Source organism: Pagrus pagrus, assembly GCF_965226575.1.
Source record: "Pagrus pagrus genome assembly, chromosome: 11".
In the NCBI taxonomy this organism is placed as follows: domain Eukaryota; kingdom Metazoa; phylum Chordata; class Actinopteri; order Spariformes; family Sparidae; genus Pagrus; species Pagrus pagrus.
In genome coordinates this window covers 30,249,287-30,264,450 of record NC_140195.1, presented here as the reverse complement: position 1 = coordinate 30,264,450, position 15,164 = coordinate 30,249,287, and the positions used below count along the sequence as shown (strand labels likewise).

Below are 15,164 nucleotides of genomic sequence, written 5' to 3'. Positions count from 1 at the left end.
AGTGATTAAGTCTGCATTTTCGAGCAAGCCGTTGTGGCTCAGTTGGTCAAGTGCTGGACTCTCACTAATACCCCTTTTCCACTGGTCAAAAATCCCACTTAAACCCACTAAGATCAGGCTTTTGTGTGCAATGAGAATGTGTAAACTCTGCATTTACACTTGGGTAAATGACTCTGCAGTAGACCCGGGTTTTTAATCACCTCAGCTCAGCTCGGCTTTGATCTAAACGTGAGACCTGGGTGAACACGCTAAATTCCGCTGTGTGAAGTGATGACGCGTTATATACAAAGAGAACAAATATATTTGGTTAGGTCTAGGGGAACAAATATACTCAGTTACTAGGTTAGGTCTAGGGGAACAAATATACTTTGTCAGGTCTAGGGAACAAACATACTTGTTGAGGCCTAGGGAACAAAAATGTTTGGTTAGGCCTAGGGAACAAATATACTCGGTCAGGTCTAGGGGAACAAATATACTTTGTTAGGTCTAGGGAACAAATATACTTGGTTAAGTCTAGGGAACAAATATACTTGTTGAGGCCTAGGGAACAAATATACTTGGTCAGGTCTAGGGAACAAATATACTTGGTTAGGTCTAGGGAACAAATATACTTGGTTAGGTCTAGGGAACAAATATACTTGTTGAGGTCTAGGGAACAAATATACTTGGTTAGGTCTAGGGAACAAATATACTTGTTGAGGTCTAGGGAACAAAAATATACTTGTTGAGGCCTAGGGAACAAATATACTTGGTTAGGTCTAGGGAACAAATATACTTGTTGAGGTCTAGGGAACAAATATACTTGGTTAGGTCTAGGGAACAAATATACTTGTTGAGGCCTAGGGAACAAATATACTTGGTCAGGTCTAGGTAACAAACATGTCTGGTTAGGTCTGGAAAAAATATACTTATGACTAGGTCACAAAAATACCTAGTCAGTTTTAGGAAAACGTGTTTTGGGTTAAAACAGATTTTCACAACATTAAACACTTAAAAAAGATAACTTCTCCCATGTGTGTATTTTTCCAGTCTTTTCCCCCAAAGTCACTAAAAAACGTGATTGGTCAGTTTCAATGATGGTCTTTGAGGAACATTAATTATGATGTTCCAGGAACAACACCGACGCGGTGAGCTGCAGCCAGGAGCTGGTTAGCTTAGTTTAGAAAAATGACTGGAAATAGGAGAAACTGCTAGCTTGGCTCTGTCCAAAAGGTAACAACATTCACCCAACAGCACTTCTGAGGCTCACTGATTAACACTTTGTATTACATTTCTTATTCCATACAAAAACTGAAGTGTTAAAAAGTCAAGTTGTGGTTTTACTTGTTCTTGAGAAATTAATCTTGGGTTTGTGCATGGATTACACAGATGAGATACAACATTGTAATTGGTGAACTTTAGAGGTTCTAGCAGAATCAGGCTAGATGTTTTCCCCTGTCAATTGTCTTTATGCTAAGCTAAACAGCTGCTAGCTCCAGCTTCATATATACAGACATGAGTGGTATATGAGAGAAAAACTGGCTCGTCTCAAGTATCTCATCATGACAGTGTTACATTGTTACTTATCAATACATGTCCATTTTTAGCAAGTAAGTAAAATAGAAGCAAAATGAGAAGTGAAAGAGGGTGTGGTTGTGTCCAGACCCAACAGAAAAGAACCTAAAAGGCATCAATCAAAATGAAAGAAAGAAAAAATAAATAAATGACTTAAAGAGCAGAAAATGTGAAAATAAAGTCTGAGTTTAAAGTCTACAAAACAAAGACAGCAAGAGCTTGAGACCAAAGAAAGAGGGAGGGAGCTTGTGCATCATGCTGAGCAGTGATGGCAATTTGGTAATTTGTGGTGAGGGTTGCTGGGTGTGCCCATTTTCTGCAATGAAAGGAGGAAGTAAAAGAGGAAGGCAGCTCCTCTCTCATCTTCAGATTAAATGACTCAAGGGGAGCAGCTAGGATGAGGGTGAGTCAGCTGGAGGAACAGACAGTGCTGACTAGGACGGCTCATTTATGCCTGGTACTGTGCCCTGAACACCAGCAGTGGTGTCTCATGTTGCCAACTGCTGCCCTGATTAGCGATTGTGCTGATGTGGTGGTCTGTGACAACAGCCCCACCTCTTCATCTCTGCTACCATGAAGTTTGGGGCACAAACAGTATTTGACACGAGGCACAAACTGCACTGTCACCTCACCTGTTGGCTGCAGCATAAAGCAGTACCATGTGTGTGGAAACCATGAAGTGAGACAGATGTTCCCCCAACAGGGGGTGACAGGGACACACTCATGTCTGCTTCACACACACTCTTTTCCCTCTGACCATAGACTCTCGGTTGATGAAGGTTGGTCTCAGAGAGGAGTGTTGTTGTGTTCTTCAGTCCAGGTGTGGGGAGGGCAAAACATCTGGTAGGATTATTCATTCCTATGAAATCAACCCAATGGATTGAATTAACAGTGAGATTAAATGTCCACCAAGGACCTGTGAGCCTCTCTGAGAGCCACTCATTCCCTGCAGTGAGGTGATTCATTCTGTGGGGACAGAGATGCCTGAAGGCCATATTCTCCTAGCTTTGGATGACAGCATAGCAGAAAATGACTTTAATTCACTCGCAGTCTGATAAACAACTGCAGAATCACCAGTGTTGTGAGCAGCAGGCAGCTGAATGTAGGCAAAGCCCATCAAACACAGTTTTATGTCACCAAGCGTGAGCCAAGTCCTGCTGAATGCTGTGGAGATCCAGCCCAGGCCCACTGCACGGCATGAGTATAGACAATAGCCCTGTGTCTCTCTCTCTCTCAGTGTGTGTGTGTGTGTGTGTGTGTGTGTGTGTGTGTGTGTGTGCGCGTGCACAGGATCATCTCTATCGTACTAGGCCTGAATGACATCCCGGCCCACAGAGTTTGGCTCAGACCGGCCCAGCCCAGCTCAGGCGGCAGGGGAACAGAGAACCTGCGGCCCCTCTGCACAGTCGGACTGCCTCCTCAGCCGGAGACAAAGCAGCAGGGAGACGCCTGCTCTCTCACACACTTGGTAATGTTAGCAACAGCAGCAACTCTCCTGAACACTTGTTCAACACCGTTCACAGGAGAACAGGGGAGACTCACCACTCTTACTTTTAAAGGTGCCCGATTATTTTACTGAGCACCAACATGCTTCACTCTAATGAAGCCTGCAGGCACACATTTCATTATCACCATCTCTGTAGTCCCACTGTCTGATGCTTGGCACCACACAAGTGCACACAAAGAACAAGTTAAAGAGATGAGAGGGCACCTAAGAGAAGGAGGAGGTGTGTTAGGGACAGCTGCCAAACCAAAGCTCACATCCTGCCACTCATTCATTCCACTCAGCATTGTGTGTGTGTGCGGTGTGCACACACTTATGTGACTCACCGATGGACACCAGCTTAATGTTCTCCTTGTCCAGGAACTCCAGAGCCACCGACACGTTCTCCAGCTGCATCTGGCGGAAGGTGGGCCTCTGGTTGTACTTTCTGCACATCTTCTTCTGGGACAGGACCTCCAGGAGCCCGATGAGCCGCAGCCCGTCGCCGAGGTCCGTCTGCAAGTTGCCGATCCTCTTGTTGACGCATTTCAGGTGCTCGTTACACCAGCGGGTGAAGGTGTTCTGCTGGATTTTCTTCCACGGCGCATCCTCGGCCAGGTCCTTCTCCGTGGCGGGCATTTCTGCGTCCTTGTCCGTGGAGAGAGCGTTGGGTGCGGGCGCGGCGCTCTGGTGGAGCCGGGGGTGTGAACCACTCATTTTTATGGCCTCGACTGTCTCTCGGTTCGCTGGCTGTTTTCTGGGTGGAGTCTGCTCAACTTTTCGTGGCCGCTCCCTCTTTCTCTCTCTCGCTTTGGAGCTCGTCTGTGTCTGAGGAGGAAGAAAAAGAAAGAGGGGAGTGAACATGAGAGGGTGACTTATAGCCGAGCCCGGAGATAGAGGTTCTGCTGAGAAAGTAGGCGGTTATGGCACCGGGGAGCAGAAAAGGGAGTCACTGTGGATGCCAGTGATCGCCTCATGGGCTCTCAAGTTAACACTACACGGACACTCCATCGTAAAAGATGTCAGAGTAAAGCTGCAATCAGCACAATCCTCAACACATGGAACACCTATTCATTCACAGAACGGTTCAACTGTCCAGACACTGGACGCTGCCTCATTCATCCAACCTCACAGCTACTTGAAACATACATACAAAGACAAAAGAAAATGGACAGAAGCCGGCCTGCTCTGTGCTTTAGGATGTTCTGGTCCAACAGCTGCAGGTAGCTGCAGTGGAACACTCACCTGTGGCAGTCCTGTGATCAACATGTGTCACTCTCTCGCTCTCCCAGTGGACTTTAAGCTCTAGTTAACCCAAAAGTTCAAATTCCGTCATTATCTATTTTTCTGTTTCATAACAAGTCTTCAGCTACTTCAGCTGACTTTCCCTCAGCGTGGAGGGAGGAGATGATGCCTGGTTTACATTTTGGATTGAACTGTCAATTTAACATCTGTGACACCCATTTGTTTGGACTTGCCTTTGTGTAATTTATTTCTATGTTTTGTTTTTCACTGCTATATAAATAGATGTACTTGCTTACAACAATGTTGTGGCTTTTGGAGAAAGGGGTGTTCTTTTCTGAGCCGGAGGACCAAAGATACACTGTACCAGATCTACAGAGATGAAGGGCCCATGTTCAGGGTCCCTGTGAGTCTATGAGCTCATCTAATGGTCATGTTCATGGGTCCCAGTAGGCCGTGAAATAAATATTTGAGATATCCAGAGGGATATGAGCATCAGTGAGTCCTCATAAGGTCACAGAGTTGTGTTTGTTTGTGTCTGTTGGTCTGCACACAGCTTTCCTCAACCCTACTGTTCTGTGCAGTTGTTTGTGTTTCCATGTACAGTGTACTTATTGTCAGAGTATGCAGCCTAAATTTCTGCCTCCTCTTTAAAGAGTTTACAGTGTGGATCACTGAGTGTCATGACACTAGCCTTACCTCCTCTGTTTGTTATACTGACCAAACATCCGGATGACATCACACACCAAGTATGCACTATATGATGTACTGACGCAAGATTGAGGATTTCATATCAGCAGCCATGTTCTTAACATGTAACCGGGGTAATGGTTGGGCACATTCACTTGGTAGTTTTGCCCACTTCCACTGAAAGCTCTTCCAGGGTAGTATGACTTTATCTGTGTTCGGTCTTGACAATGTGTTATATGTTGACTGTGAAAGCACAACAGAAGGGATGAGGTGGCACATTTTATAATCCAGAGGTCGGTCCCCTGGGAAACATATTATAATGAAATAATTAAAGGCACTCAGACAATTTAACACATGATGTTCATTTTAGTCTACAGCCTGTGAAAACAGCTGCATAATGTCTTCTATGGCTCACATCTAGTGTCTTTCTGTTGACTTTAAATGCAGACATGGTGCATCTATCAAGTTCTGTCTGAACACAAAGTGAAAAAAGTAACCCTGGTGATGTCACTGGGGACATCTCGACTTAAGATGACTTCACACAATGACTGGTCACCACTGCAGCTGCCGTCTCGCATTGCCCGTATTTTGAATTGGCAGCATCAGTGAGAGATGTTTGGGCCACACATTGAGCATCAAACTGAACAAGCTGAACCATCAGAAACAGCAAAGGCAAAGAGCTGCGCATGTTCACAAGAGCAGCAATCACCTCGACTTTCCTGTCTGAAGGCTCCTTTAGGCTTGAGATTCTAAATATTTGACAGAAGGCCTGCGTCATAAACAGGGGGCAACATGTTTGAAAGATAGTGTTTAAGGGGTTGGTATGGTCTCATGACAGAATGAGTTGAGCTGTCTTATACTGTTGAGTTGCATCAGGGGAAGTGTAGGTTAATTCAGCATTGTTGAAGCTTGACTCATACCAGGGATTAAAAGTCAGGATACAAAAGGTCAACAGTATATAGCTGTCCCCTTAATATGACTAGCTCTTTTTTTTTAAAAATGCTAGTCTCAACAACATACACAAAAGTTCATGTCTTTCAATGACTTCTCTTGCTGTGAGTAACAGACCAGTAGACGCTGTAAAAACTGAGGAAGAGATGTGACTGCAGCTTTTTTGACTAAATAAGGAGCTCGGTGCCAGGAGCCACAGTGTGGCCAGGAGCCATCAAGAATGCTTTGCCTTTGTGTCTGTGTTTGTGTGTGTCTGGTCAGGGGAGAATCTGAAGAATGCCCCTCACCCCCCCAAACAACCCTGGAGCCCCCAGCCTTAATAACACCCCAATAAAATGGCCCTATTAATGTAAAGCACACACACACACACACACACACTAGGACCAACGTGCTTTTACATTCACGTCCATGATTTAGATTTAGACAATTGAGCTCTGGTCCCTGTAGCTGTATAATTTGTTCCATTTCTCAGCTTTCAGTAGAAGAGCATGAACGTGTCACAAGAGTTTACAGGCTTTGGTCATAATTTAAATATATAGGCTAATGATGACCACGGGTAGTGATTGAGGCAGAGCAGGAGAGCAGAGCTGATTAAGAGCAGCAGAATATGTTGATAGGACAAGTAAGGCACATCAGATGCAGACAGCGTTAATGTTTAAACGGATGTATATGTTCAAACAGAAATCTTTTGAGGGATCTTCCATTTGTTCAACTCATACATAACTTCAGAAAGCACCACAAACTGTTGCCTGTAAGTGAGAGTAAGCTGAGTGAACTGGTGAAATATTCCTGTGCAGCAGCCTATTGTTTCAGTGGAATTCACCAAATAAACGGGACAAAACACGGGGCGGGACCAGAGAGAGCAGGACTCATTACTGTGCCTCAGGATCTGAAGAGCAAATCCATCTCTCTGGCTTGTCATTTGGCTCCCTCTAGTGATTATTTAAGGCACTATATATTTTGGTCTTTGAATTGTCATCCTACACTGTAAACCCAGATTTAATTTAAATGAAACTTTTGAGCGCTCATTAACTATTCTTTTATGTTTTGTGAATCAAATTAGTTGTTTGCACTAATCAGATGAGATGTGCTGTGCAATGATCATGTTAAGCACATATGACTTAGCATGTTAAGTTTATGTAAGGAAGGGAGGGGCCTGAGCCGCAGCAAATTAGCAGACTTCCCAGCATGCATTGTTAAATGAGAGTAAAAGCTGTACTGAGACCTGTCTTTTTCATAGTTTGAAAAAAACATATATGATTGAAACTTGATGTCTTTAATACATTTCAATATAAATCAAATATTTTTTTTGTTGCACAGTAATGAAGACATCACTAACCATGATAAAGGTTATGATTGAATTCTGTTGTGACCCAATCACGTCTCCTTCTAAGTGAAAATATGCCCATGTATTAGAACAAAGTACCTATCAGCAGGTGGAAGGGGTGCGTCAACTCTTCAGCGGACTTCTATAGTAACTTAATGGTTAAGATGTGTGAAATAAAGAGTAGATCTTTAAAGTGTATTATTTTATGTAGTGTTTATTTAACTTAATATAGTTATTTAGTACAACTTATACTCCTGCAGTGAGATAATATATGTAAAGTAATGATTTTGAGTAAAGCATACTAATGTCAATTAAATACGTCTACTATGTTTAATTATGTGTCGAAGTTTGTACAAACTTGTTAGTTTCACCTTGTGTAAAAATGTAAGTGGTTTAAGGCAACCTGTTTCCATGCAATGTTCTAGTAAAGTCAACTCGTTCGGGATAATAGTGTAGCTATTAGGACAAATACCATATAACACCAATGTACTCTACTACATTTCAGAGAGAAATATGGTGGAGTACACTACTAAACTACAATTGACAGTTGTAGTTGCTGGTTACTTCACAGATTTTACAAGCAAACCATATTAGGAACTTGTAAAATATGATGCTTGCACATGGTGCTTTACAATTGAACTCCCCAGAAGTTCCTTAAACAGGTTGCACATCATTACAGTACAACATTAAAGGTAGGGAAGGTGAATCTGGAGACAGATATTTAATTGTTAAGTCTCATTCCCAAGTTGTCAAATACTGACAAATACTGGGTTGGGATTTGGCCCAAAATTTGAAGAAAGCAACCTGGGAATGAGACTCAACAATCAATTGTCTTTCTCCAGAATCACCTTCTCTAACCTTAAGTAATGATATCTAATCCAAATACAACATATAGCAACACTTTGAAAGGAGTGTTAAGTTTTCCCTTAAATCAACATTGTGTAACTATTTTACCTTAAAATAACAGATTCAAAATCATTTTAATGGTACAATGTCTCGTAATAGGGGGAATGGTGTCTCTGTCTCAGCTACTCTGATCTCCTACCGCTTGTTTCTGCACTGTGTAACTTATGGTGAGTGGACAGTATCACAGCACCTCACACTGTGCAGCACGGTGGCGCAGTGGTTAGCACTGTTGCCTCACAGTAAGAAGGTTCCTGCTGGGGCAGCGCCTTTCTGTGTGGAGTATGCATGTGCTCCCCGTGCTTGCGGGGGTTAACTGTAGGTACTTCCCCAACTATCAAAACATGCACACTAGGTTCATTCTCCAGTCAGTGCCCTTGACCAAGGCACTGGCTCAGGTCTGGAGTTGGTCCCTGGGCACTACCATTACCCTCTGCTCCCCCAGGATGGGTTAAACGCAGGGTTCAGTATGTCGAACAGTGTATGATATGCAATCAAATAAAGATTCCTCTTCTTCTTTATGGCAGTACATAACACAACGCCAACTAGTGATTTTGCTGAAACTGGATCATATTTTGTGGACAAAAAGTTGCTGTTTTTCCCTCTGATGTCCTCTGGCTGCTCTCCCTCAATTCACAGAGTTTCCTGAAAGCAAACTGTAACTGCAGCTTCAAGGTAGCCCTGCTTGCTGAATCTGCTTGGAGCACTGCCAGGAAGTGTTGGTTTTTACACCGCTATCACGGTAGCTTTGGACCACCAGGAGGAGGAGGCGGTTTTCAGGTCCACTATAGGACCACCAGAACTGGAGCCGGGAGAGCCTGGCAATGAAACTGGTCTCAGCAGCCTGTACGAACATCATGACAGAGGCAAAGACACCAGAGAGGATGAAGAAGCCAAGAAGAGAAAAAGAGACAGTGACTGAGCAAGAGGCAAGAGTCTCAGAATGGCTTTTAGCTGTCGTTGTCAGCTTCGCTGAACAAAAGGCTGCAGACAGATGCCAAACTGGACTACTGTTGAAAGGTCAGTAATATTAGCTGACTTGCTAAAAATTGAACTTATGTAAAAGGGTCTTAATACTTCTCCCATCACTGATAACAAAAGGAGTGATCCCACATGTTTTGATGAGATACAGACAGCAGGTTGCCGTTGAGGACCTCAGATAACAAACAGGTACCTATGGGATCAATAAGTCACTAATGTAAGACGGGAAAGAACATGAATGAAGTAGAAAAACAAAGGTTGAAAAAACATAAACCAAGCCAGAATTAAAAGAAGACATCAGTGTTATTATAGTTTAGGAAACTGAGCCAAATCCAGTGGTGAGCTGTGACCTTATCTTGTACTGTTATTTCACATAAAGCTAAGTCAGCCTATAGCCAAAGCTTCAAAAACAGGGTTGGCTTCTTATCCTGTATCAACAGAACTACAAGAAACCTAAAGAGAGCAAATTTAAGTAATGTCTGCCACTAGGTGTCTCTCCTGTGGTTCAGAGCCCTTGTTCAGTTGCTCAGCCAGATCCGTAGGACAGGGTCAGGTGCAGAGCCACATCAGATTCTGTTCTGATCCAGAGGAGTTCACCGATGGAAGGAGAGCTCAGAGATTAATTTTCAACTTCTGGCATTAAAAAGTGCATTTATCTTCACTCCTGTTTATCAACCTGACTGCAGCAGTGAACCGCGGAGGTGACCTCCACTGTCAGGTGTTTCTGTAATGTTGACTGCTGACTGGAGGGGAGCCGGAGGGGAAATGTACTTTACTTCATGAACATAACGTTACAGAGAGGAGAGGGGAAGAAGAAGAGAGAGAACCAGAGTCTCTGCTGAGTGCTGACTTCACTCAGAAGTTCACCTCGATCCAAACACACACACACAGACCCTCACACACAAACAAAGACACACACACAGACACACGGACGCACACACACACACACTCCAATGCAAATAAACACAAATTATCCCGTTCTCTAAATGACTGTGGTCAATGTTCACGGACAAGATAATGTTTAAGTTTCACTCATGTTAAGTTTGGTTTTGTTCTCCGACTTATTTGCTCTCTCTCTGACTCTCTCCTGGATGTTATAGTGACAGGCGAGCGAATGAAAACGCTGTAACCTTGAGGACACTTGTGGATTTCTCTGGTTTGAACATTGATGGAAAGATAATAATGGAAGTACATAACTCAACAAAATAACAAAGGTCTAGTTCTTAGACATTTTAATGCAGAATTTGTATATATTATATCTTTACTGGCACTTATGTTCCTTCAATATTTCTGTGTAAAGTAGGATTAAGTAGAGCTTGAGAAATAATACTCTTGTTTTAGTGAGCAGACACAGTGTGATGCTGTGTGATGATTATATTATTATGTATCGTGTATGTCAGATAATTAGCCTAATATGACTATTAAGAATATTGACAGCCTGTGGTATGTATCAGATATTAAATTCGACAATGTTTCATCATTGAGATGAATGCGGGCCCTCCTCCCAGTCACACTACTGTTACCACAGTACCAGCCTGCAGTGCAAACCACTTCTCATCATCACTCACCACACCCAGTCACCCACAAGTCAGCCAGAGCAGAACTCAGCAAAGGCAATTCGATGAACAATGGCACGCAAGGTAGCTAACCACTTGAGATGTTCACAAAGAGTGTTGGGGCGAGAGCGAGTCAGATGCACAGATTACAGCAAAGTTATGGCATTCCCCTGAATTTCCTGCAGACAGTGTGTGGGTGTGTGTGTGCATGTGTGTGTCTGTGTGTGTGTCTTTTGGTGGCACTTGCTGGGTGAGAACAAGACAAGTGTCAAATAAGGACAGGTTTGGTCTACATGTTGACAACTCATACTTTCTATACCAGCTCCCTCTTCCTTTTCTCTTCTCATGTTCTCACCACATCTCTAATGTAAAAGTGTTATGAAACCAAGAAGCTGCAATAAGTCATTCAAGTCTCTGTCAAACTTTTTGGCCAGGCGTACAGAGTCAGTAAACATCCAGCCTACAATCTGAAAACACATTGTTCTCAACTGTGTTGTAGATGGAGGGAGTAAAGGAATGTTATGACATCAGTATGAAATCACCTCCCAGAAAAGGTTGAAGCAAATGGTTACATCACCGTGAGGATAAAAGAGGCACATTCCAGTCTTCAGTCTCATCATCAACGCCATTTAAAAGAGAGGTGAATTATTTGGGGTTCAGCTGATGACGTATGAGGTCACACATATCATCGTTACTTCCTTTGAGACTGGTTATCGTGGACAACCGTGTTGTAACCATGTTCATGACATCACAGGTCTTAGATGATGCAGTGACTGGTCCAATCACACAAACACCAATTATACCAGCAGTCCTGGTTTTATAATGATCGAGGCTGCATTATGAACAAATCCTTTGAATACACACGTTACCTAAAGTTGCTTTTAATCCTCTACTGCATGAATTATGTGATTTGTGGAAAAATGTTTCACCATATTTTACCTTGATAACCAACACACACCCCTCCCAGATATGGCAGCCGTCTGCCATATGGATAAAACACTAAGATGTAGATTGTTGTGGAACAAATATTAGGTGAAAACAAGCAACATACTGTATCTACTTACAGATATCTATTTAAATTATTTGTTTATTCTATAAGTATGTATGTATCTGTACTCTGTGATGCTGTAACTCCTGATCAAGAAAGCCTTATATGATCTTATATGGTTCTGTGTTTTTCTGAACATATTTTTCGCTCCTTTTTTTTTTTTTTTCTGATGGCAAAACAGAGATGGACAGTGGACGTCACAAAATGTGCACTGTGCCTTCGAAGAAACACAGGACATTTATATCCTGACATGTTATCGTCTCTTATGCCTTATATTTCCACCCTAGTCCACTCTACGATTAAAAAAATACTGTTTGTACTCTCATATGTAGCAAATACAGATTATTCTTGGTTTTAGAAATATGTAATTCTATGTGGTTTCTGTGTGTTAGCTAAAGTCTGGTGACACTGACTGATCTGTTCTCCCTCACACTCATTACCATCCCACACAGACACACATACTATATACTATAAATATTATAGGCTGCACATGCTTAAAAAAAAATATTATGTTGTCTGATCATTTTTTCAGTGACAACTTTCATTGTCACTGAAAAAACTATAACACGATGATATCTGTTATGATCTTTATCTGCAGAACAAGATCTGCAGGTGTCTGCAGCTCTACAGCTCTTCATATAAAGCAGTTTGTCACGCATATTATTACTTTGATTGAAAAATATTTCTCCAATATATATACACCCTAGCTATTGTGTAAGATATGGCCTGTTTTCTGCCCCAAAAATGAATCAGTAAATATGTATATATGGGTCCAAACGTCTTCTCCTCTACCCCCCACCGCACCCCGCCCCCACCCCCCGGTCAAAGCCTCGGAGTCGTCAGTGTCCGTGGATTACCTTATTTGGTGTGGAGCCCCTAATTGTAACACCGGCGAGATGCTTCAGTCCGCCGCTGCTGCAGTGCACGCGGAGGAGCGTGCTCGTGCGCTACTGGCCCTAAACAAACTTTATGTGTAGGACTGAAGTGACATGGGTTGATGGAGGAGCGCCGCGCAGCTTCACATCACTGCTGTGACGTCCTGACTGACCGCCGCGCTGTCAGCCCGTCACACTGACGGATCCAAAGCGTGTGTGACGGTTCGGCAGCCACAGAGCAACAGTGTAAGGCGTGGCGCGCCTCAACGCAGCAGCAGCCCACCCGGTGAGAGCAGCGGACCGTCCGGGACCAGCTCTCCCAGACCCGGTCGCTGTCTGCTGCCCGCTGCCCCCGGTCCAAAGACACTCACGGACATGATCATACATGACAGAAAAGTTCATGACAGCCGCTCACAGCGCGCAGCCTGGACCGCAGCACAGCGACTCAACTCGCACAAACATACAGAGAGCGTCTGAAAGAAAGTGTCCCACAGTGACAGCTGGAGCATCTGTCTGTCTCTCTCACTCTCTCACTCACTCAGCACGTCCACAGAGGGACAAACTTACATGTGTGTTGTAGTTGTGCTCTTCAGCTGTCCGTCCGTCCGCTCAGTCACTTACAGTGACTATGTTGTGCGCTGCACCGAGGTCCCGGACCTCCCTCCCCACGCACAGTCCCGGTGGGGGGAAATGGGTGTATTGGTTGTGCTGGTGGCGTAAAGGAAAGAAAGAGATGGTCCCTCTCTACATCTGCGTCTCCTCGACCTCTCTCTCTCTGTCCAACACCACGACAGCCTTAATTGGTAAACGGGTAAAGCATAAGAGGTGCTGGGGGTGTTACTCTCTCTCTGTCTCGCTTTCTGCCTCCCTTTTTTTCCATGAGTGACGTCATGACCGCGCCTTCGGGATTTTAAAGGTATGATGTGACCGGCCCGAGCATCGCCATTATCTCACCCGTCCTCTTTCTCTTTTACCATGGGGGTGTGTGGATAGACCCTGATCTTCAGTGTGTGTGTGTGTGTGTGTGTGTGTGTGTGTGTGTGTGTGTGTGAGAGAGAGAGAGAGAGAGAGAGAGAGAGAGAGGTGTAGGCCCCCACATTTCTCTTCACATCTCTTTCTTTTTTATCAGTTATATTTCAAACATGTGAACATGGGGAGCTGTGTTTCTCTAAGACTTTGGTCTGCTGAACATGGGAGTGGGAGGGGTGTGTGTGTGTGTGTGCGCGTGTGTGTGTGTTTGAGAGCTCTCCAGCTGAGCATTGGCTCAGGAAACAAGAATGTTTGGCTTCAGCTGTGCCCTCTACTTACAGTTCATCAGTCTGGTGGGAGGATGGAGGCAGTGGAGGAGAAGAGGGGAGGCGGTGGGTGAGGTGAAGGTGGATTGGTTTGGGAGGTTTAAGTGAAAGTGGATGATATAAGGGGTGCTTATAGAATGATGGAGAGGTTAGGAAATTATTCTGAATATCCCTGTAACTACATTATAAGCAAATTTTTCTTAATGTGTCTTCTGTGTCTGTGATTGTGAGTTGATAGAAACCTCTTACCTCAAATGAATAGTTCCACATTATAGAAAAAAATTGTCTTGCTGAGTGTCAGATGAGTATGGAAGTGGATTAGGGCCAAGCTGAAATAACTATTTGAATTCTGACTTTATTTCATAATTCCGAGAAAAAAGTAAAAATTCTGCTTTTTTCACAGAAAATTTGGTCAGAACTCTGAGAAAATTGAAAAAAAAGTTTCACAGCGGCCCTAATCTTCCAATCCTACTGAGGACCAGTCAGTAGGATTTAGTGGCATCTAGTGGTAAAGTTGGAACCAACGTAATATACCCCTCCTTACCTCTTCCTCTAGAGTAGGGGATCTTACAGTGGCTGTTAAAAATGCTAAAAATACAAAAATGCAATAGGCCCCCTCTGCAGACAGTGTTTGGTTTGTCTGTTCTAGGCAACCCTTTTTTGGAAATAAAGGATTCTTCAAAGTTCGTGTAAGACCATTAAGAACCATTTCATTCAAAGAACCCACTTTTGAAGACACAGCTCTTAAAATGTTACTTTTATATGTAGATGTTAGGTTTGGGTTTTGCTGTGCAGAATATGAGATCAAAAGAGGATGAGAGGATTTGGAGGGTATTTATAGAAAAGATGGAAGGGTAGCGGGTGAGGTGTGGTCCTGCTCCAGAAACTCTGAAAGATCGCTTCAATTCACTAGCAAGGACCACACCATCGACAAGATACGTTATAAACGTATATGAGTGCGGCTGGATGATTGTAGATTCTGATGATGGAGTTGCATTGGGGAATGCTTCGTAAGGGAATCTGCCATAGCACCCCAAGCATGAAGGACCCCCAAAAACGTACATTATACATAAGACAAGATTGAGCAGATCTGGAGTCTTTGTGATCCGAACGAACGTAACGGTGATAAGCTTAGGATGACCATCGGCCCATCATTTGCATGAAATGTTCTGGGATGCCATTGTGGGAGGCCAAGGCAGTGGCTCCGATTCTGAATGAGTGTCCATAGTAGTGGACAGGAGAGATGCTGGGCAAGGAGA

At 43.6% G+C, this 15,164-nt stretch overlaps 1 protein-coding gene across 4 annotated transcripts in view; it reads right to left on the bottom strand.

Moving 5' to 3' along the window:
• flna (filamin A, alpha (actin binding protein 280)) overlaps positions 1 to 13,409 on the bottom strand; it is a 52,977-nt gene extending 39,568 nt beyond the window's left edge. For all 4 annotated transcript variants that reach the window (XM_084367436.1, XM_084367438.1, XM_084367437.1 and 1 more), the window contains exons 1-2: positions 13,178 to 13,409; positions 3,385 to 3,865 (exon numbers count right to left, since the gene is read on the bottom strand). In XM_084367436.1, the coding sequence (XP_084223562.1) occupies positions 3,385 to 3,754 (370 nt within the window). In that variant the 5' untranslated portion in view covers positions 3,755 to 3,865; positions 13,178 to 13,409. The remainder of the gene's footprint in view (positions 1 to 3,384; positions 3,866 to 13,177) is intronic.
• Between the last annotated feature and the right edge of the window lie 1,755 nt (positions 13,410 to 15,164).